The sequence below is a fragment of the Maylandia zebra genome, linkage group LG19, assembly GCF_041146795.1.
Source record: "Maylandia zebra isolate NMK-2024a linkage group LG19, Mzebra_GT3a, whole genome shotgun sequence".
NCBI classification, from domain to species: domain Eukaryota; kingdom Metazoa; phylum Chordata; class Actinopteri; order Cichliformes; family Cichlidae; genus Maylandia; species Maylandia zebra.
The window spans coordinates 13,352,040-13,374,300 of record NC_135185.1 but is presented as its reverse complement, the minus strand read 5'-3'; the positions used below and the strand labels follow the sequence as shown (position 1 = coordinate 13,374,300).

The 22,261-nt window shown below is 44.5% G+C and overlaps 1 protein-coding gene across 16 annotated transcripts in view; it reads left to right on the top strand.

Annotated features, from left to right (window-relative positions):
• kiaa1109 (KIAA1109 ortholog) overlaps nucleotides 1–22,261 on the top strand; it is an 80,390-nt gene that overhangs the window by 44,286 nt on the left and 13,843 nt on the right. For 4 of the 16 annotated variants that reach the window (XM_076877288.1, XM_004559333.5, XM_076877289.1 and 1 more), the window contains 26 exons: nucleotides 65–162; nucleotides 294–482; nucleotides 736–904; nucleotides 1,963–2,174; nucleotides 3,138–3,221; nucleotides 4,469–4,667; nucleotides 4,850–4,909; nucleotides 5,075–5,301; nucleotides 6,256–6,423; nucleotides 6,899–7,029; nucleotides 7,115–7,238; nucleotides 7,384–7,496; nucleotides 7,975–8,068; nucleotides 8,366–8,419; nucleotides 10,417–10,679; nucleotides 10,825–11,040; nucleotides 11,247–11,427; nucleotides 11,512–11,701; nucleotides 12,059–12,220; nucleotides 12,316–12,455; nucleotides 12,665–12,860; nucleotides 13,294–13,494; nucleotides 13,644–13,820; nucleotides 16,172–16,309; nucleotides 16,781–17,026; nucleotides 17,149–17,302. In XM_076877288.1, the coding sequence (XP_076733403.1) occupies nucleotides 65–162; nucleotides 294–482; nucleotides 736–904; nucleotides 1,963–2,174; nucleotides 3,138–3,221; nucleotides 4,469–4,667; nucleotides 4,850–4,909; nucleotides 5,075–5,301; nucleotides 6,256–6,423; nucleotides 6,899–7,029; nucleotides 7,115–7,238; nucleotides 7,384–7,496; nucleotides 7,975–8,068; nucleotides 8,366–8,419; nucleotides 10,417–10,679; nucleotides 10,825–11,040; nucleotides 11,247–11,427; nucleotides 11,512–11,701; nucleotides 12,059–12,220; nucleotides 12,316–12,455; nucleotides 12,665–12,860; nucleotides 13,294–13,494; nucleotides 13,644–13,820; nucleotides 16,172–16,309; nucleotides 16,781–17,026; nucleotides 17,149–17,302 (4,186 nt within the window). The remainder of the gene's footprint in view (nucleotides 1–64; nucleotides 163–293; nucleotides 483–735; nucleotides 905–1,962; nucleotides 2,175–3,137; nucleotides 3,222–4,468; nucleotides 4,668–4,849; nucleotides 4,910–5,074; nucleotides 5,302–6,255; nucleotides 6,424–6,898; nucleotides 7,030–7,114; nucleotides 7,239–7,383; nucleotides 7,497–7,974; nucleotides 8,069–8,365; nucleotides 8,420–10,416; nucleotides 10,680–10,824; nucleotides 11,041–11,246; nucleotides 11,428–11,511; nucleotides 11,702–12,058; nucleotides 12,221–12,315; nucleotides 12,456–12,664; nucleotides 12,861–13,293; nucleotides 13,495–13,643; nucleotides 13,821–16,171; nucleotides 16,310–16,780; nucleotides 17,027–17,148; nucleotides 17,303–22,261) is intronic. The other 12 variants (XM_076877298.1, XM_012921332.4, XM_076877296.1 and 9 more) reach the window with 9 other exon arrangements.

The following is a 22,261-nucleotide window of genomic DNA, read 5'->3' as shown; positions in this document are numbered from 1 at the left end:
TTCAGCTATGTTTTATCCAGCTTGTGTGTGACCTGTAAGGTGTGTGTGTGTTCTGTTCTGCCAGGAGGAGAACAACCCATCCCACTCTGGAATGAGCACGACACCTCAACAGATGCAGACAAACCCAAAATCCTGCTTTATTCTCTCAGCCTCAGGTTCAAGGTATCTGATGTTCAGTTTGTTTCAGAAATGCAAAATTATTCTCTTTGGGAGAAGCTTTGTGTTGTTTTGAAGGGATGAAACCAGTTCAAGTTTTCTCTGTGGAGATTTTATTGTTGTCTTCGTGTTCACAGGGAATCCAGATGACAGCAACCACTCCCTCCATGCGAGCCGTGCGCTTTGAGACGGGCCTGATTGAGCTCGAGCTGTCCAACAGAATCCAGTGCAAGGCTCAGGCTGGAGGCAGCAGCAGTTACCTGAAACTCTTTGGAAAATGTCAAGTTGACCTCAACCTAGCCCTTGGACAGATTGTCAAGCACCAGGTACAAATGAAATCCTGCACGTATTCTCAAGCAGTTCGTCTTAATCAGCATACAGACACAGAATCCTCACTTCTTAACAGGTCCCGTTCATCCCGTGCTTTATCGTATCAGATGAAGTCAATTCAATTCAATTCAATTTTATTTATATAGCACTAAATCACAACAACAGTCGCCTCAAGACGCTTTATATTGTACAGTAGATCCTACGATAATAGATGACTATTTGATTCCTTTTCTCACTTTCACTTTAAAGGTGTATGAAGAAGCTGGCTCGGATTTCCACCAAGTGGCATACTTCCAAACTCGGATTGGTCTGCGGAATGCTCTGCAGGAGGAAATCAGTGGATCCACTGACAAAGAGGCTGTTCTCATCACCCTCAACAGGCCAGTGGTTTTCGCTCAGCCCGTGGCATTCGACAGAGGTTAGGATTCCTTTTTTTTTCTATCTTTGGTGTATAGGTCTTTTAAAACATGGGCTGCATGATATTTAATCTGTGTTTAAAGGTGATGATTTTTCTGACGTTCAAAGTTTCTCACAGCTTTCTTGACTGAAGCAGGATCAGAAGCCTCATTATGTACAATGCAGTACAGCGGGTGATACGTTATCCTTGAAGTCAGACTTTTCTTAACGTGGCAGCTTTATTGTTAAAGTTACTTTGGTAATTAGAGTGGGCATGTCCTTTATGAAAGTGTGTGTGTGTGTGTGTGTGTGTGTGTGTGTGTGTGTGTGTGTGTGTGTGTACACGTGTAATAAAGTTTGGTAAATGGATGTGACAGCTTAAAAGCTGTGACTATGTGAGGAAAGAACACAATGTAATGTGTTGTTGGATCCTTATCAAACCTGTCTGGGATAATTTGTTCCAAGTGATTACGTTTTTGCTTCTTTTCCATGTGTTTAAAAGTTGCTGCTACTAACTGATGTTGCAGTTAATGTAATAAACTCAAAACATCTACAGCTGGAAGCACCTGCTGAACTTCAGCTTCTGTTAACATTTTGTCAAACTCCCATTATACATTATTCATTGTTAGTGTGTCTGAATAATCTGACCCATCAAACACTTTGTAGAAATTTTAGAAACATGTCTGTCTGTTAAGATGACTCCGTCAGTCTTACTTAGTCTGGTTTAATAAGACTCAGACATGTAGCTGACATATTTAGGTGACATTACTGGAGAAAGACTTTCTGTTCCTATTAATGTTGTTGGGTAACACTGAACAATCAACAGTATAAAGTATAGGTTTTAATGTTTTTATACTGTGTAACATTATTTCACACTTTGATGCCAATTCCAACACTGGTGGGTAAAGTGGGATGGGTGTGTGATTTTATTTAAGCTCTGGGAAAAACAGATTTTCCTTATTTAGATCCATATTTGGAGTTTTTGGTTCTTTAGCATCTCAAAATGTGATATAAATTACTTAAATGACATGTTAGATCTTATTTAATGTTTATTCATCCCACCACTGTGCTCTTCTGCAGCTGTGCTCTTCTGGCTAAACTACAAAGCTGCATATGACAACTGGAATGAGCAGCGTATGGCCCTCAACAAGGACATTCACGTGGCCACAAAAGAAGTGGTGGATAAGCTGCCAGGCATTCAACAGACCTCCGCCCAGGCATTCAGCACCCTCTTTCTGCAACTGACAGTCAATGACCTGGGTATTTGCCTGCCAATTACCAACACATCTCAGGTAATATGCTATGACTGAGTCTCCCAAGTGTCATTGGTCAGTCCCTTTGAGCGTTAGATTGTTTTCTTATAAATAATCTTATATATTTTTAAGTTCGGTTTAGGATATAAAGTGCACAACTTATTTTGTTTTGTAAAAGTTTTAATATATGCTGACTTGAAATACACACTTTGAAAAGTTATAAAAAACAAAAATCCCCAACAAGGTGCTCTGCTTGTGGCTCTATGGCTTGCTTCCATCACTGCTGCTTTTTTCAGATCATCCAAATTTGAATGTACTGATGAATCTACTAGTATATTGATCGCTAGTAGATGCCACAATCTGCAGTAGTTTTCAACTACTACAAGTTTTGGAAGACATTGATTTCCTATGTCTGCAAATACTCACTCACCTAGTGTAGCAGTAGGTAAACTGGAAATGCAGACTGCTTGCCTTCAAAGTAAAACTAGTTTATGTTGAAACATGTTGGTTACAGTCATAAGACACTGTCTTTACTTTGAAGGCTGCTGATTCCACCAAGCAGCAGCCAGCAACTTGCAGCAAAAACACTTGCTAACTGGTTAGACAATCCACATTTTTCCCTGGCTTCGGGAGATTTCCAGCTCAACACCAACCAGTCTGCAGGCATGTGAGACTGATGCCAAACTAACAGCCTTAAGAACTGTTCAGTGATGTTGAGCTACTCTTATCAGATCTTATGTCAGTGCCTCCTCAACAATTGCTGTAAATCTGTATACAGTCCCAACAGACAGGCTTCCTCACAGTTACTTTAAGTCAACATGTGCATGTGCATATTGGGTGTCCTATTTTTTTTTTTTTTTTTTTCTTTCTCTTTTTTTTGGAAGTGTGTCCTATATTTTACTGTACTCATTCATCATAGTTTGAATTATCCTTATTCTACTTTGCATGCTAGGATTGGAAAGATTTCAGATGCAGACAGTTATGTTACACTTATTTCCATAGAGAGGACAAGAACCAGTTACGGAGGGCACAAACTCTGAAGCTGGGGCCAGCTCTTCAGCAGGCCAGCAAAGAAATGCACGAAAAGTAACCAAAAGTTTATTACATCTCTTGGGATGGCTTGGTGTGAGGTGTTGACTGATACTGAGTGACGCTCTTCTATAAAACCTGTCACACTGCAGTATACTGCATCATAGGTGCTTTGTGGTTTTAAAAAAAAAAAAGCTTCTCTAACGGCGGCATAACAAGTAGTGAAGCTCGGGCTGGTGTTTGAGGTGTGTTTTCATAATAAAAGTTATGCCTGTTGGTATCCAGAGTATTGATTATGTGAGTGCTTTTAAGTTATGTACGTTTCTATATGCGAGACTAGATTAAGAATATAGTTAGGTGCAGTGTTGCACATGGTGGGCTCTCTCTACGCTTGTATGCATGTGGTATTTTGCATTGGCTTATATCTGGGATCTTGTAATAGCTGCCCCAAAATTGTGGTCTGATTATTTTCATCCAGCTGATTGAAATGGGCTAGTAAATAGTTCAGATACAGATATATGTATTTTCCTAATGATAATGATCAGACTGCTATTCTGGGACTAATGTCAGGTTAATCAAATTCATGTAATTTGGATGTGTGGGTTTCTGTTTGTTTGTTTTTTCTTCTTTAATCACTGATTTTCTGCATTTGAACTTGAAATGTACTGAAGAGCTTGGTAACACTTCACTCAGAGATAGATTTATGTCAGTAGCACTTAAACTTGTTCCCTCGAAGGTTTTAAAGTGGACCTGTCTTGTTAAGCTTTTGACTTATTTTCAGGTGGACTTGAATATTAAACATGCTAAAATAACAAACAAAAAAGTTTCAGACCTTTTGGATCTTTATGATGCCCAGTCTTTACGATACACAGTTCTGGCTCCACTCTTTCACCTGCCATTCAAACCTTCCGTTGGTGAGTTTTAGGCCATAAGAATAAAGATGCATTAAAGAGACGGTGCAAAGGGTGTTAAACCAGCTTGTGTGTGGAGACAGACTATACAGAGGCCAGAAAGATGTAAAAAGGATTATTTGTTTTGTACCGTGAATCATGTATAATCTAGAGTCCAAGCTAAAATGTTTAGAGCTGGAAATAAGCATAGCAAATCCCCTTTAATGTGCAATAATTTGCCATTGTGCTATTGTTCTTAATATTTGGTTAAGTTGATGACAGCTGTACAGAATGAAGTGTTGCCAACGCTTCCTTTTCCAAACAAATGGAGGTGGTTTGCCTTTCCTTGTACTCTCCCCCCTTCTCCTCTCTCCCTTGAGGCCAGAGTAACCTTTCTCCCTGCCATTCCACCAGGCCAATCACAGCATAGATTTTGACACGGGCTCTGCGCTGGTCCTGACCATCGAGAGCACACTGATCACCGCCTGCTCCTCAGAGTCCCTGGTGAGTAAAGGACACTTCAAAAATTTCTGCATCCGCTTTGCCGAGGGCTTCGAGACCTCCTGGGACGACTGGAAGCCTGAAGTCCGGGGAGACATCGTCATGAATGCTTGTGAGTGACACAGTTTATGCAAATGTTTTTATCTAAGTGTTGCAGAAAGCCATTTCAAATACAAATTCTGTACTGTGTGAGCCCGTTCACATTTGATTTGTGAGCTAGTGGGCAGAAGAAGACTGTCAGTGTGTCTCTATAGAGATCATGAAAGATATTTGTTTGTATGTACTTGTGTGCAGGTGTAGTCCCTGACGGTACATATGAAGTGTGTTCCAGGACTACAGGGCAGCCCTCTGCAGGCAAGTTCTTTTAACTGTGCTCTGGTCTATTAAATATAGATCACACCCTAGAGCTGCACAATGATATTGAGACTGTGTGGAAAATTTTATTATTTATTGCATTAATTTTCCCAACATCATCCACTGTTTTCCCTCTCACTCCTGGCTTCCTTTTCACCAAAACAGAAAGCAGCAGCGCTGGTACCTGGACTCTCAATGTGCTTTGGAAGATGTGTGGAATCGCCGTTCACATGGACCCCAATATCGGCAAGCGCCTCAACGCTCTGGGCAACACGCTGACGTCCCTGACGGGCGAGGAGGACATAGACGACATCGCCGATCTGAACTCTGTGAACATGGCAGACCTTTCAGATGAGGACGAAACCGACTCCATGTCACCCACCACGCACATGGTCAGACACCGCTCAGTTCGTTTTTTATTACAGTTTAGTTTGAATTCGGAAGATTGCTAAAGAGTAATTGTGTATTTCCGCCACAGCTGGATTCAGTCGTTCTTTCACAGCCTGACTTTAACGAGACCCGAGCAGCTGTTGCATCAGTCAGATCAGATGGTCTCCTTTAGAAGTTAGAAAGTTCTCAAGAAATATCTAAAAATATATATTTCCAGTGTTGAAAGTTGTGAAAAGAAAAACTCTAAACTGAAGTGGGAATATTCAGCTGTTGAGTTTACTGCCAGTCAGTATCGCAGGTTCAGAAGAAGAAGTTCAACATTTAGGGAAATGCATCTATTCTCTTATTTTGCAGCTGGTAATATGAGAAGATAAGTACCACTGTGGTGTATGTAAATTAGATAACAGACTGCAGCAGCAGCTGTTACCTTAGTTTGATGCAAAGACTGAAAACAGGGAATGTGTTGATAACTAAAGCTGCCTCTAAAACAAATTGGTTTGGGTTGTCTGGGGGGCTGTTATGAGTTTCTGCTGGTTTCCAGCAGCCTCACAAGATTGAGGTCACAGCTCCCAGCTAAGAAACACTCAGGCACGTAACCCCTCAATAAAACAGCAAATTGCTGTTTTTTCTCCTCTTTGGTTTTTGCACAGATTAAACAAACTGATAAAATGTGTTAGTTTGGGTTCTTTAGGACTGCCTATATTCTCCTTCACTAAGCTAACCAGCTGCTGTTCATTGTGGTGTCGCAGGTAAGCTCTACGATATCTTCTCATCGTGCTGTCGACAGGATAGTGTTTGTGGATTTCTAAAATGTTGAACTATTCCTTTAATAATGCATCAGTCCGTTTGAACAAATCCTACCTGGCTTGCATTTAAAAAAAAAAAAGCTTCAGAAGGCAAAGTCTGACCCAGGCTGTTCCACCTTTCCATTCACCTGTCCCTGCTGTTATTTACAGACTCCAGAGTTCAGCCCTCGGCTGACCTTAAGGAAGCGTCTGGTAAACCACATCCTGGGCCTCAGCCCCAGGCCTCAGAGCATATCTGTCCCCATCGACTACTTAAACTGTGCATCTCCTTGCCTACCAGGCAGTGGCAGAACCCAAAGACCCCTCTCCTGGGCTTGTGTATGTAGCCGCCCGCAGTGTTAAACTTTTCTCCAGGCTGGTTGAATCACTTACAAGGTCACATTTCAGGCACTTGCACTTAAGTGATGAAGGCTGTGGATTCCAAAATTCTGAGCTGTGTTATTTGCTTCCACTGCCCTCCTCATTAAGCTTCAATGATGGGTGAAAAGAAGTAGATTAGTGGCCCATAATTCCCTTTGGCAATAAAGCTTTGTTTCCTTCTTTCACTAGGAGTTGTGGTGGTGGTGGTGGTGTCTCTTATTTGTGACATGGCTCCTGGTGTGTGGATAATTCTACAGATAAACTTCTAATGATTGAATCACAAAAATGCACCTTTTAATCAGAAACTGGGACATCGGGACGATGGATTCTTATTGCACAATCTGTTGATCAGAAAGTTTGTCACAGTTGTCAGTCAGTTTAACCACATCTGTGTGTTTCCATGTGTGTTTGGTTTCCTGCTTTGGTGCAACAGGAGGCGGTTGACCCCAGAAGGCCCATGGTGTCAGGAAACCAGATAATTGATGCTCGTGGGAGGAAGTTCACAAAAAGGGTCATTGACATCCGAGAACTGAATGAGCAAGCCAAAGTCATCGATGACCTCAAGTAAGACTCCAGCTTTTTGTAACTGTTCTGTTTAAAGAGTTGCAACAACTAAGTGACTAGCCGTGTCCTCTTCTTACGAACGCAGGAAACTGGGGGCCAGCGAAGGAACCATCAATCAGGAGATTCAGCGCTATCAACAGCTGGAGTCTGTGGCCGTCAAAGACATCAGGAGAGATGTCAGAAAGAAGCTGCGTCGCTCCAGCATGAGGGTGAATCCCCCGTCTCTTTACCTTCCCCGAGTAGAAGTGCATTCGCCACAGCACCTTAACTTAAAATAGCATGAAATCATGCTAGGGTGTTAGTCATGTTTATCCTTTTATGGACCCGTTTGTAGCTGTGTTTGTTCTTTCCCAGGCGGCCTCTCTAAAGGATAAGTGGGGTCTTGGCTACAAACCAAGCTACAACCGCTCCAAAAGCATCTCAGCGGCAGCAGGCCGGCCACCTCTAAAAAGGATGGACAGACAAAGGTAACAAAGAAGGGCAGCAGGAGGCACCTTCCCTGGTATCAGATTATCATAGAAATGACACCATTAAGGGAGCTTCACTGTAAACAAACAGGACCATGTGACCTCTGTCTCACTTCTCTGCTGCTGCTGCTGCTGCTGCTGCCATTATGTTTTTCAAACATTTTCCCATTATCTTGCTGACAAAGAGGGACAGAGTGACTCACAAATTAGAATGTAGTGAAGAGGAAGTGCTCATTGCATTTTGTTTATAGTAATTATGCAGATTATCTCAGGATTAATGTAGTATTGATATTCAGGCAGTTCAGACCTTTCACAGGAGAAAAATATTTACTCTGGAGGGGTCAACAAATGCTCAACAATGACTTGAAATGAATCGTACTAATAACAGGCCGGGCTTTGACAAGTGTTGGCTGATTAAATGCCATATGTTCTGAAACAAAATCAAATAAAAATGAGATCCTCACAATGTTGGCTTCAGTTCCAGAATCGGAGATGTGGATGCAGATTTCCCAGATATCCGTGTGGACGTGTCCTCTCCGGCACCACGGGTCACCTTCAACATCCAGGACACGGTAAGCCTGCCTTCTTCATGTGTCAGATATCCATTGCTGTAGCACATTAATAGATTGCATTGTACCTCTTAATTGATTTATTTATAAATTAAAGCATTTCCAAACAAATCAATATTCTGTTTTTTGTTTTTTTAGTTTTGTGCAATTTTATATGCGATCATCTGCATCTCATCCATCATTTACATGTTTGTTTGTTACCATAACTGATCTCTGTTACAGCTGATTTGTACAGTATGTTGCAGTAGAAACAGAGGGATGAACTCTTGTTTTAAAAATAACTCTTCTGTCCAATTAAAGATTAATAATCAGGCTTTGGAGTCTGCACCTGTCAGTCCAGGAGATATATTCAAGGTATATGGTCCAAGAATAAAATTTAAAAAATGAAAATACATAACCAACGCTGATCAAAATCTTCTGTTTCCTTCTCTCCTCTGTGATTACCTTGACAGTGCTGACAGGATTTTGAATATGCAAAATCAAAACAGGATGATAAGACGGGAACTTTCGGCTATATGCAGTAGACATTCATTTGCATAATAAGTTAGATTTTGATTTATTACTGGTGCATGAGGATCATCCGGATTTATAATAAAACCTACTATTCCCTTAGCTGCTGAGTGTGAGAGTCAGCAATTCATCCCTGCTTTTATTTAGAATGACCTCAACCCAAGAAAGTTCTCAGAAAATCAATTGTTTGCAGAATAAAAACACTTTACAGTTGAATTGCTGCTTAATGAATTATAGTTTCACACCCCACACACACTCATCCTGTCTTGAAACTGCATAAAATAATCCAGCAGCTTTTTTCTTTTTTTTAACCTTAGTATATTGAGTGATTTCTAACAACTATGCATGGGTGGCCACTGAGTCACAGTCTGTCGGCTTTTGTTTGTCACAACAGCAGGTCCTTAATCGCCCCCAACAATACCAAAAACTTCACGAGGATAAAATAAATAATACGTTTAATATAAAGTCACCAGTTTACCTTTTAAAATGCCACAATCACAAATAATAACTCAGACATTCTGGGGAAAAGAATCCATTCTCTTTAACCCCACATCCCTGAAGCGGCATTTGTGGCTCATACTGTGAAGACGGCAGTCATGTGTGTTGAGGAGAATAATAACTATATAAGAAAACTTGCTTATTATTTGCGGGCGTGACTGCAAACATAAACTGCAAACAACTTTCATAACTGTGGCTCCCAAACCTTTTTCAGACAATCCTCTCTCTTCAGAAGCCACAAGAAAGTTCCCTCCCCCCTACCCGACTGTTTTAATTACTTATTAACAATTTTTTTTAAAAAGTCCAAGTGAAATTTTAGGGTTAAACAGGTGGTCACAGGCATGTGTGAACGTCACATAATCCATCATAAAAGATGATTTTATTTAAAAAAAAAATCATTTATTTTTACTTAATTTTAACAAAACCAAGAGATTGAAGTCTTATAATGAAATGGTGACCTTATTATGTAGTTGCCAAGCAACCTGTAGCCACTTAAAATATTCGTCAATAGCGTAATCAAAATTCCTTTGATGACATGAGTTATTTAATCTCCCAAAGGAGCTTTCGTTGGGTTTATTTGCTCAGCACTGTAACTGAATGGTGATGAATCTGTTGTGCAGTTGTGTTATTTTCTTGGTGAGTGTAAATCTTTCTCTTTTTTTTTTTCAATAAAATCATTAACGGTGAAATTGATAACAATAATCCTGATATTAATTAAAAAATTATAGTAATCTCTAACTCTTTGATGAAAGAACAAGACTTGCTCAATAAATCAATACCACATTCATATAAAACTCTATGTTGTCCTATAAGGAGTATTTGTGTCGCAGATGGATTATTTCTAATTTAACTGATGCTCACCTCTGTCAGTGTGTTTGGGATCTGTTGACCCTACACAAATGGGCTTTGTCCCTGGCTGTCATAAGGATACTTCTACACTTTCTTGGGCATTTTTCTGTTGTCACCATCTTGAGACGGGGTATGTCATCTACTCATCCTCATCTTCTTCCTTTGTTTCAAGCTGTCATTCCTCTTCACAGAAAGTGCATGACCTCTGAGCTCCTCGGTGAACCGTTGCAGGCAGTAGTGTTCTGCCTCTGGACCTGCAGAAGTAAAAGATTAAATTTGATTTGAGGAGTAAACACAAATTTCAGAACTGATCAGTTAAACTAATTAATAAGGTCCAGTCTACAGAACACTACTTCCTTTTTTGGGTGGATTTCTGCTGAAGACATCAGCTCCAGCTCTCAGATTCCCTGGATCGATGTCTCCACGTAGGAACAAATTTAGACAGACATTAAACCATTTCCTGTGTGAGTTTGACCTTTTGTCCTTTTCTAAAGTTCCCTGAGGAGTCAGAGGGGGACCTGTCGACAGTCTCCATTGACGATTCATCCCATCCTCATCACCTCCATCTCCATCCCCTATCTGTTGTCGATGGTCATCACTCAGTTTTCAGTGCCCCCGCCACCCCTGCTGTCTTCTCACCCACACTTCCCTTCCAGCATGACGACATAAGGCGCGATGACCTGTCCTCTTCCTCCTCGGAAGACTCGGACAAGGACGACTTCGAGCATGACAGACAGCAGAGCTATCGAAGGCCTGTGTGAGTTTATTGCGTTTGTCAGTGCAGGCGTACTTGTTATGACAGTTGGGAAAAGAAAGCGCCATTAATTTCTTTTTTGTCTAAAAAAGAAAAGCTTTTCAATTTTCAGCATTCACTAAACGGTGCTGTCCTCCCTGATTCTCAGCCAAACGTCTCAGAGAAAGTCCTCGGGCTTTTCTGCTGTGAGTCAGTTGTTCAGTGAGCGCTGGCCAGGCACTCCTGCCAACCGCAGCTTCAGTGGCCCAACGACGGAAAGAAACATCGACTTTGAGCTGGATGTCCGTGTGGAAATCGACAGCGGGAAGTGCGTCCTTCACCCTACTACTCAACAGCCCGAGCACGAGGATGTTTCTTTGAGGAGGTGCAGTAAAAAGTTCATTTCTCAATCTGGGAAATGCAAACTCCTATTTAAAGTTGGTCTCACATTTCCTCCCAAATGTAGTATTAAGTGTAGATTAAATCAGACTCTATATTAGCAGAAGTACCTGAACAGCTGTGATGATTTATCCTCACTGGACAGAAGAAATGAGACATTCTATATTCAGATCAGTAATTTGGGTTTTATAGGAGCTGTGAGCGCAGCCTCCGAAACCTGGACCAAGAATCTCCTCCCAAGAAGAAGAAGCTCCAGCCCAACTACCCCTCTTCCAGCCATCTCCTAGCTGGAAAGAAGTGTCCCTCCACTCTGCCGACCAAATCCAATGACTTGGAGACTACAGTTTTCTACATTCCAGGAGTGGACGTGAAGGTCAGATTCTCCTACATCATCCAAACTGCCAAGGGTTTCTTTTGTGCTTTAAATAATTATTTTTTCCTTTATTTTTCCCTGCAGTTGCACTACAACTCAAAGACCCTGAAGACGGAGTCACCCAACGCCTCGCGTGGATCCTCTCTCCCTCGCACTCTCTCCAAAGAGTCAAAGCTGTATGGTATGAAAGATAGCGGCCCTCCAAATCCTCCCAATGCTGTCCAAAGCAAGACTAACTCGCTCCTACCTCCCCCGCCCCCACCTATTCCATCAGGTACTGAGCATTCCCTCATTTAATTGCATGCCCTTCTACCATCCATAATCGCCGACACTAGAGTGCCACGCCTCTTCGATCTGATGATTTAAATCTACACGTGGACCGTCCAAATCAAATGCATGCGATTCCATCCCTTTTTATTTTTTTATTTTTTTAAAGGCATGGATCTAGAGGGCACCCTTTGATCAAACGGGTTCATGCATATTGATGCGCCCCACAGAGGGAGAGACTCAAAAAGACAGTTTAAAAGAACCTCTGTTAATATGATTCCAGTTTATTTGAAGTTCAAGAAACAAACTTCTGAAAGTGCTGTTAGAGTGTGGAGATGACTTTAACTTTCATGTGTCTTTGCAGCTAAAGGTAAGAGCAGTGGAGGGGTAAAGACGGCCAAGCTGTATGCCTGGGTGGCCCTCCAGACCCTGCCAGAGGAGATGGTGATCAGCCCCTGTCTGCTGGACTTTCTGGAAAAAGCACTTGAGACAATTCCTATCACTCCAGTGGACAGGAACTACACAGGTGTGTTTTTAAAACCAGTCCTTTGGGACAGTGTTCTTGGAGGAATTGTGTGTCTTGATATTCATAGTAAACTTCTTCTGATGCCTTTCCATCAGCTGTGGCATCCCAGGAGGAAGACATGGGTCAGTTTGATACAGTGGAACAGCTCGAGGAATCGACCACCTCCCTGGTTTCCTCTTCAACGTCGGCATACTCCTCCTTCCCCGTGGATGTGGTTGTCTACGTCAGAGTCCAGGTACTGATGAGCTGTCATTCGTGCAATTTCTTCAGAGCTGCTTTGGAATTTAAGTCAACTGTTTATATAAATAATAATTAATGTGTTACATGTAAGAAAAAACTAAAAGCACAAGGAAAGTATTATGACAAATAACAATTACAAGTCATAAATTTACACTAAAATGAGAATTTTAGTGTATGAAAACATCTACTGTCTTCTGTTTCCAGCCCTCTCAGATCCGCTTCAGCTGCCTGCCAATGTCCAGGGTGGAGTGTATGCTCAAACTGCCCTCGTTAGACCTGGTCTTCTCCTCTAACCGTGGAGAACTGGAGACCCCGACAGGAGCCCATGTGACAGACGGGTCACACCAGCCCTCCTCAACTCCACCCGGGCAGCATATCCCCAAACCACCTCCCAGCAAAGGTATCTAGAGCATGACTTCCCCGTTTATTTTGGCAGAATAATGGCGCTCTAATGTGTGCAGAGATACGTGAACGAAACAGTCTTTTAAAGTCTTTCGCACACCGTGAGAATATCTATTAGCTGCCACTCCATGGCATGTCTGAGCCCTGTGTGAGTTAATGTTGCTCGCAGCATGTTCTCCTGCATTCATTACTCTTCTCTCCAGTCTGTCTTTATGCCAGATGATGCATGTTAAGATGCATCTCAGGTCTTGGAAATCTGTGAGTCACTAAATGCACAGGTTTGATAGATGGTAGCTCACTCCTTTCCATCCTGAAATTGTGTTAGTGCTAATGCATTAGAGGATGTTAGACTTATATATATCACAAGTGTATAGTGCTGTTAATGAGTGTGTGACTGGATGATTTCTTTTGTCTCTCCTGCCCCCTTCCAGCATCTCCGTTGTTGGGGAGCCCTCTGGGCAGAAGCCGTCACAGCAGCAGCCAGTCCGACCTCACCGGGCCCCCGAGTAACTCCTCGGGCCTCAGCTTTACAGCCTGCATGTCTGACTTCTCCCTCTACGTCTTCCACCCCTACGGCGCCGGAAAGCAGAAATCTGCAGTCACGGGGTTGCCTCCGGGCCAAGGGCCGTTAGGTATGCTAAACATTTGTGTTATTCTTATCTGTTAAAGATACAGGACTGCATTTTATCCACTAATAAATGCACCTCTTGTAGATAGGATTGATGTAAAACAATTACATGCCAGCTGATCCCATCACCCATATCTCCTCCCCCTCCCGAAGGTACCGTGGATGAGGAGTCGACTTCAGTGACAGGAAGGAAAGACTCTCTGAGCATCAACCTGGAGTTTGTGAAGGTCAGCTTATCGAGGATGAGGCGAACAGGAGGCCCCACTTTCATTGAGAGCTTTATTCCTCCTAAAGGGGGTAAAATGGACACCACCCTCATCAACATCTCAGGTACACGGTCGTCTCCAGAGAAAAACACCTGTCCATTAGACAGATAATAACAATATTGGGAAGTTGACACAATTCCTGCAAAAGTTGAGGTATATTTATCAAATATATGCTTTCTGTTATGCAGCACAAAGTTATACAAAGTAAAAAGTTGTCAGTTTATTTTTGGGTTTATAGAAGAGTTTGCAACAGCAAAGGAAGGTGTTTGTCAAAGTGCAATGTTCAGGGGGGGACTTGTTAAAAATGGATTTTAGGGCAGAATTATCAAAAGCTGATTTGACTTGTGATTATTTTCAGCATTTTTATGTTCTCATGACTGCCCACATAAATACACTGAGCCATTTTAAGATGGCTGCTGAGTCGTGAGGCCTGCTTCTTGAAGGACTTTGCTCCAGCATGGTGCTGTGTTGATTCTGCTTTGATACTGAACCACGCAGAGCTTTGAAGATCCATATCTTCATGTTGTATCTGTCGTCTGCTAACGTGGGGGGACTGTCAAATATACTGTATGTTGAACTACTGGAACTGAACACTGCTAAAGCTGAGGTTTGTGCTGTTGTCAGTCCTTTAGCTTAGTTATGGTGTATATATAGAACTGGTTTTGCTGTGTGTTTAAAAATGATTCACTCTTTGCACTCTGCTTTTCATCAGTGCTTCTTTTTTTTTTTTTGTTACTTTTTAAGCCCCGATTTTCAGCCCATCACCTTTTCTTCTACGTCACAGTGTTGGCTTGTTAGAGGATGACGCACAAGCGAGTCAGTGTTGCTAATCCGCTGGTTAAAATTCCCACAATCCTTCTCTGTGCACAGGGAGAGTGGTAGGGAAATGAACACTGACGCGGACCATAAATCAGCTTTTAAGTGCATCACTTAAATTGCTTTTAAGGTAAAACATCAATCATGCAGATGGGGGTGACATTTGGTAAGCAGCTGCAGTTTTTTAGAAGGGTTAACTAAACCTAAATTAAATTCTGAAAATAGGCGTAAGGCAAAGAATTTTAGTTAACTGGAATAAATCCGGTTGCATGTGTCAGCACGCACAGCCTGAGGAGTCCTGGGCAGATGTGCTTAACAAGACTGGGACTCAGTGTTTTTGTTGGCCATCCTTTCTGTGAACTGTCTCAAAGTTGTCCCAGCTCAGCAGGAACTTTCACAACGTTGTGTTTTTTTGGAACTCCTGCATAGTGCTAAATATTTCATGTTCACTAAAAGTGGGAATCGAGAAGCTTGCCCCTTTCTTTCTCTCTGTAAAGCAGTCAGAAATACAGCCAGAGTATATGAAGTGGAAGTGACGTACAACAGATGCGAACCCTTTCAGAGAATCATCTTTAAGGGATATGAAACTCTGTGTTGAGTACTCAATCATATCAGCAGCACCGTGGGAATGTACTCCAGCACAGAAGCAGGCTGTTGTGACCCCAGCTCATCGGAGGGTAACTGCAGTAACACAAACAACCAGATGGAAACAGCTGAAGGCAAAAATGTTATCTTTTTATGAAAGTGATGAATACAAACAGTGAAGCCAAGCAAAGCACAAAGTAACAAAAGAAGTGGTGAAAGAGCCATGGGCAAATGGTGCTCGTCAGAACAAAGAAATAAAGGGCTCCGAACTTGAATTCCATTTAAAATTTACCAACTGATTAAAAAGAAAATTGGAAAAATAGCGAAAGAGCTTTACGCCATTAAACAGCCAGATTAAACCCAAACAGTTAGAACAAGCAACCTTTACAATAAAGTTATTCAACAAACCCTGTCCGGTCTCCAGTGCACAACCTTTGCAACATGCAGCTGCAGGTATGCACGATAAGGTGTCTGCAAACTAGTAAAGAGAAAATGAGCATCTGGAAGCACAAACTGCTGACAAGCAAGTTAATAAAAAGAGAGACAATGACGAGCTGCTCATACCAAATCAGCCTCCCTGACTGACAGATCACAGCCACTTTTCAGAGCAGGTGTTGGAAGGGCTGGTGCACAGGCCTGGGCACCAGTCCAGTCATTCAGAGGCGGGCCAGAAGCAGCAGAAAGGCAGGATGTATGGTGAGTGTAGGCACCGATCCTGGAGAGCCTGCGTGTTCAAAAAGAAACACTCCAAAACGGTTAGCCACACTGTAAAAAGAGAGTGGGAACATCAAGAGCTCTAACGCAGGGTTTGAAATAGGCATCTCACAGTGAGTGCTTGAGCTGCTGAATGGGACATTTTACAAGCACATAAATGAGACTGAAGAATACGTCTTTCCAATCTGTGAGAGTAAGTGCATACTTTTCCCCCTGTAGCTTTTAGAACTGTGGCCTTATCCTGTGCAGTCTTATAAAGAAGTCTTTCACATGCTCACTAATGTGATATTCTTCCGTCAGCTGTGTGTGACATCGGCTCGGCTTCCTTCAAGTACGACATGAGAAGACTGAGCGAGATCCTGGCCTTCCCGAGAGCCTGGTATCGTCGAAGTATCGCCAGACGCCTCTTCCTGGGGGACCAAACCATCAACCTCCCACGTGAGTGCTCAGCGGTTGCACTCGGGTGTTGTGATGGCCGTGTGTTGTTTACGTTGCCGGCTTTTAAGTTGTTGTAGAATTTCAGCTTTTATGTGGCATCTGACACAGGGAACAGTGAGCTTTTCCAGGCTTCTGTCAGTGCTGATCTTTATTTGAAATGATCAACAAAGTGATGTGCTTTTACTAAAGCGAGATATTGTTGGCTTCTATATAAATCTCTGCACTGCCTCTCAGATGGGTTTCTAAAAACAAAATCTTTAACTCGGTGCAGAAATGAGTGAACATTTCTCCCCAAAAATTCTGATATGAGCACCAACATCCACCTGCTAACCTCTGTGCATTTAGCCTTTTTTCATTTTTAATATCCTGTCTCACTGGCAGTCCTTTAGCAAACATTTCCTGCAGTCACTTTACGTTGACATTTACAAAGGTGTCCTTTACTTACCTCTTCGAACCTTTACTTCGCTCCAGCTTCCGGCCCCGCCACTCCTGACTCAGCTGAAAACGTCACCCATCACCTGTCCCCCGAGTCCAGCCGGAAAGCTTACTGGAGAACGTGGGACGGCAGCACCGGGACGCAGCACGTGCCCCAGTCCCCCAACGTCTTTTCGGAGCACTCCACCGGAAGCAACATGTCCCCAGGCAGCCTGGGGCACCTCAAGTCCCCTGCACCTGGTCGCACCAGGAGCGTCTCTGACTCCTCCGCTCCAAGGAGAGGTAACGGGGAACATTAAATGCCTTTTCTTACCGGAGTACGAATCTTCACACCCAAAAATCCAGATAAGGAAGAAAAAATAACTGCAATTAATTTTTTCCTATTTTTTTTCATTGTTTTTTAGATTCAGTCACAAAAACATCGACTCCTTCATTTGGTAAAAATGGGAAGGCAGCAGGTCAGCAGGGGTCGCCGTGGGAGACGCTGGTGGTGTTTGCCATCAACCTAAAGCTGCTCACCGTCCAAATGAACATGAGCAACGTGATGGGAAACAATACGTAAGTGCATCCAACGCTGTGCAAACACGTGCTAATAATTAGGATTTAATGGTTACTCTGGTAACTCAAACACAGAAGCGATTTAAAATTATTGACTATATTTTCATTTATAGAATATCTTGGCCACACTTGTCCAGTTTCACAAATCATGAAAAAGAAACATTAAAATCAAAAGAACATAAAAGAAACTTTAGGAAAACAAACACAAAATATCATTAAAAATGAATTAGCAGGGGGATTATGCACTAAAGGAAGAAAAACACTAATTAAATGGATGAGAGATAAAAATCTTTCATCTGAAAGTATCTCATGATTTTCAATCAAAGTATATTTTTTGGCTGCCCCACTTTAACGCTTGTCGATGGCTACAACAGACTCTCATCTCATCTCAACAAGAATCAATTGCCAACAACATATAAGTGCCTCAGAAAAGCCAGGCATTTTCACAGCCACACATCAGACAAAATCAGGCCTATTTACAACTACAAGGGTCTGTATTTTCTTTAGTATCCTAACAGGTGATGCAATCATTGAAACCAGCCTTACACTTAAAGTTGCTTTCAATATAATCCTTAGTTATCTTATACCCGGCCCTGTTGCAGTCCCTCAGTTCATATGTGGTTTGAAACCAGCTGATTTAGTTCCCTCCTGAGAGCCTGAGATGTCCACATTATATTATCCTTTCCTATTATGGTATCATTAAGATCCAAGAGGAGAAAAGCTATTGGAAGCTCTCTTATAGATTGGTCTGAATCCTTAAGTTTTTTGCTCGCATGCTGATCTAATTGTAGCAATTTTTGCTAGTGTAAGATAATGACTTAAGTGAAAGATTCCACGCTTGAACAGTAAATTACTGACTGGAAAACACTCTTCATCATGCATTGTAGCTCTAAAAGCAAAACTAAAGTTATAAATTTAACTTAAGAATGTTACTGTCTAAATAAAACATAGCCAACATTGTTTATTTACCTTTTTACTGCAGTAAACAGCTGTTAAACTGGTGTACAGATGCCTCTGGGGTGCTTCTCCTGCACTTCTTATCACCCTTTATCGTCCACTCTTATGGGTTCAGTTTAACTCTACTGCACTGCTGGATTTTACCGTTCACCACAATATGGTGTCAGTACACCCCTGATCTCTACGGTTGAGGCTGAAGTGCAGAAAATGATGCTGAAGCAGTGGCAAACACAGCACCCTCATAACTAAGGCTGTACTGTTTTATGAGCTCTGGGTCTCCATAAAGTTAAAAAAATAACCCTCTTCCACAGTGGAAGTGTGTGGGCTCCACAAACAACACACACCTTCTGCTTCTTTCTCACCAAGGCAAGACAGTACACTTCTCCAGCTCTAATTAAATCATTTATGAGCTCAGGATATTCTTCCTTCATAAAAACTTTTATGCAAGGGTGCAGCCTGGATTTAAAGCGAGAATTGTATTGTCAAAATAGCTGCACTTGGATATAAGCAAAAAGGCAATAACACATCAAACTGATGAAGGTGAAACGCACAACGACACGTTAGAAAACACAGTTGACATGTTGACTTGTGAAAATGGGTTTAGCGCTCAGAACTGGCTGTTCGTTCCCTTTCAGTCGATTCACTCGGTACAACACATAAGTATGGGATATCACGCCCTCGCGTGTCCTGGCTGAAGAAACCTTTATTCACGCCTTTACGGCAGATGACGTGTGATGACACGCGCAAGGCCCCGCCCGCACATATAGCCGCTGCCATCACCGTCATCCCTCAGTTCTTACGCTCTTCACCTCGCTGAGAACACCTCTGCTGAGTTGGGCTAGCTAGCTACTGCTAGTTAGCTCCGTTGTCTGCCAACTTGAACCTAGCTTAACTGCCCCTGTTGGTGTTAGCCTCCACCGCCCAGCTGGTGCGTAGGCTGCCCGCGGAGCGCTATTTTCAAGTTTTTCTTGTGCAGCGTTTCGCTTTGCGTTTTGGGAATGGACTCCAAACCGAAGCGAGCAAAGCAGAAATCTTCTGTTCGCCCCTGTCCTCAGGGATGTGGTTTCTCTTTGCACGACAGCGACCAGCACGATGCCTGCCCTGTCTGCCTGGGGATCGTCCACGCTAGGAGAGCGTTGACGGAGCCCGAAGCTTGTGCGTTTTGTCGCCAGCTCCGACGCTCGACCCTGGAAAGACGGGTGACGTTTGTGGAAAGAGTGCTGGGACGCTCGGCTGTCGCACGGCATGACCCTCTTCTTTCCGAGTCTGGAGCCCCGGCTTCGTCCGAGTCCGAAGACGAAAATTTTCAGGTCGATGTCCCCGCGATTAGCTGGGCTGACCACATGGAATAAGTTGACGGGTTAGCCGATGACGGACCGGAACCATGCAGGAGCGCTGACGGGCTTCAGCCTGGGTTGAAGCCCGCCAGCGCTCCCCAGGAAGACGATGACGTGCTGGACATCGGCCTGGACATCCATGGTTTGTCGGAGGATGAGCAGGAGAGCTCATTGTCGACCCAATATGCCGCCGCTGCTGCGCCGGTCGGCCACGATGACACCTCTCTTTTCTCCCTGTTTCGCCGTGCCGCTGAGAAGCTGCAGGTGGACTGGCCCTCTCCTCCACCAGCTCGGAAGCCGTCGCGGTTTGCGGGTTTTTTCCTTCCACCGGAGCCCGCAACGGCCAAAAACTGCCTCCCCATGTTCCCAGACTTTCTCTGCGAGCTAACAGCGTCATGGGACAAACCTCTGTCTACCCGCGTCACTGTGCCCGGCTATGGACAGTACATGGAATTGGACGGCGCCGAGGGAGCTGGTTTAGCTAACCCACCCCCTATGGAGCCGTCTCTGGCTGCTTATCTGGCCCCGTCCCATAACCATGGTGTCGGTGGCCCCGCAACTCTGCCGTCCAAGCACTGCAGATTCTCGGCCTCGCAGCTGGAGAAGATTTATCGGGCTCAGGCCGGCACCGCTCGAGCCATGAGCTCCGTCACCATGCTCCAGACGTACCAAGCAATGTGCCTGGCGGAGCTTGGATCGCTGGTTCCGGAGGACAGCCCGCTGTCACCTCTTCTTAACGAGGTTAGAGTCACCACGGATTACATCCTCCGTGCGTCTCGCTGTGCAGCGCTCTCCCTGGGCAGAGGGATGGCTTCGACAGTGGTGGCGCAGAGGCACCTGTGGCTGACCCTCTCCGACGTCCCTGATAGACAGAGCTGTGTATCTGGACGCACCAGTGTCTGCGGCTGGGTTATTCGGACATTCACTTGAAGCCATTCAGGCTAGATTTGATCTGAGGAAGAAGCAGACGGAAGCTCTGCGCGACATCATCCCCAGACGCCAGCCCCAGCCCAAGCCCACTGCTAGCTCTCACAGGCCCGCCGCTCCTCTGACAGCTGGCAAGAGACCGGCGCCCACTGCTGGAGTGGGAGGGCCGCCGGCGAGAGCACGTACTCCGGCCCGAGCTCCACGCCAGTCGGCCTGGGGCAAAGGCCCTCCCCCGGGCCCCCGACGGGACCCGACGCCCAGGAGGAAGAAGCCTCAGCCCTCCTAGCTGTGATTGCGAGTGGGGAAGGGATCCGGCAGCAGGGAGACGCTGCTCTTACCCCTCTGTTGCCGCACAAGAGGTGCCGCTTAAGTTCTGTTCAGGTTGTCAGCCCCAGAAGGCGCTGCACTTCCCTATCGCGGTCTCCCAAGCACATAACCCCTGCACACGGTTCAGATGTGTTGAATGTTCAAGCGACCACATCGAGTGTTCCCGCTGTTTTTCATTGTTATGCCCCGGAAAAGGTGCACCCAACAAAATGTATAAATGTACATGTTCCCATGTTGCAATCAATAAAGAGTGTGGTTTACTCTCAAACAATCTCAAATGCTCAACCTGCAGGCGAAATGAGCCAGGTCAGGCAGGGGATGCAGTCCCCTGCAGACACACTGGGGGGCGACGGCGCCCCGCCGTCAGTGCTGCAGGCCAGCCGGCTGGCTGCTCACTTCCCTCAGTGGCGCGCTTGCGCCCCCTCTCCGTGGGTGCTGCAAACCGTTGCCATGGGTTACCGGTTGCAGTTCCGGGTCAAGCCGCCTCGTTTCCAAAGAGTCGTGAACACGATTGTCAACCCCGAGGCAGCCTTGGTACTCAGAGAGGAAATACAGGCGCTATTACAGAAGAGAGCAATACGGGTGGTCCCCGCTTCGGAGACGGACAAAGGTTGGTACAGCCGTTATTTTGTCATTCCGAAGAAAGGGGGAGGGCTTCGTCCCATCCTCGACCTGCGAGTCTTGAACACGTACCTGCGAACGTACAGGTTCAAGATGCTAACACTCAGACAGCTCCTGAGTGCAGTCGGCCCGGGAGATTGGTTTGCGACAATCGATCTAACAGATGCTTATTTTCATGTAGCTATACACCCGAAACACAGGCAGTTTCTGAGGTTTGCATTCGAGGGCGTAGCCTACAAATACCTAGTGCTGCCGTTCGGGCTGTCGCTCGCTCCCCGCACCTTTACGAAATGTGCCGAGGCAGCGCTAGCGCCCCTCAGGAAGAGGGGCATCCGCATCTTGGCCTACCTGGACGACTGGGCTCTCGTGGCTTGCTCCAGAGAACAGGCGGAGACGCAGCTGTCGCGGGTTCTGTCACACATTCAGACACTGGGGTTCTCTGTGAACTTTCAGAAGAGCTCGCTAATCCCAGGTCAACAGATCGCTTTTCTCGGTCTGGAAATATGCTCTCTTTCCAGCCGCGCACGGTTGTCAGAGCACAGAGTGGCCGCGTTTCATCGCTGCCTCGCTCAATTTCAGCTGGGACGCAGACTGCGTTTCCAGACGATATTGCGCTTGTTGGGCATGATGGCATCTATGATCGCCGTAGTGCCGCTTGGGCTGTTGAAAATGAGAGCGTTTCAACGCTGGACTCTCTCTCACCGTTTGTGTGCTTCGCGTCACCTCCGGAGGAGGCTGCCGGTAACTGCGTCTTGCATGCTAGCTCTCCGTCCTTGGAGGGAGCCCGGGC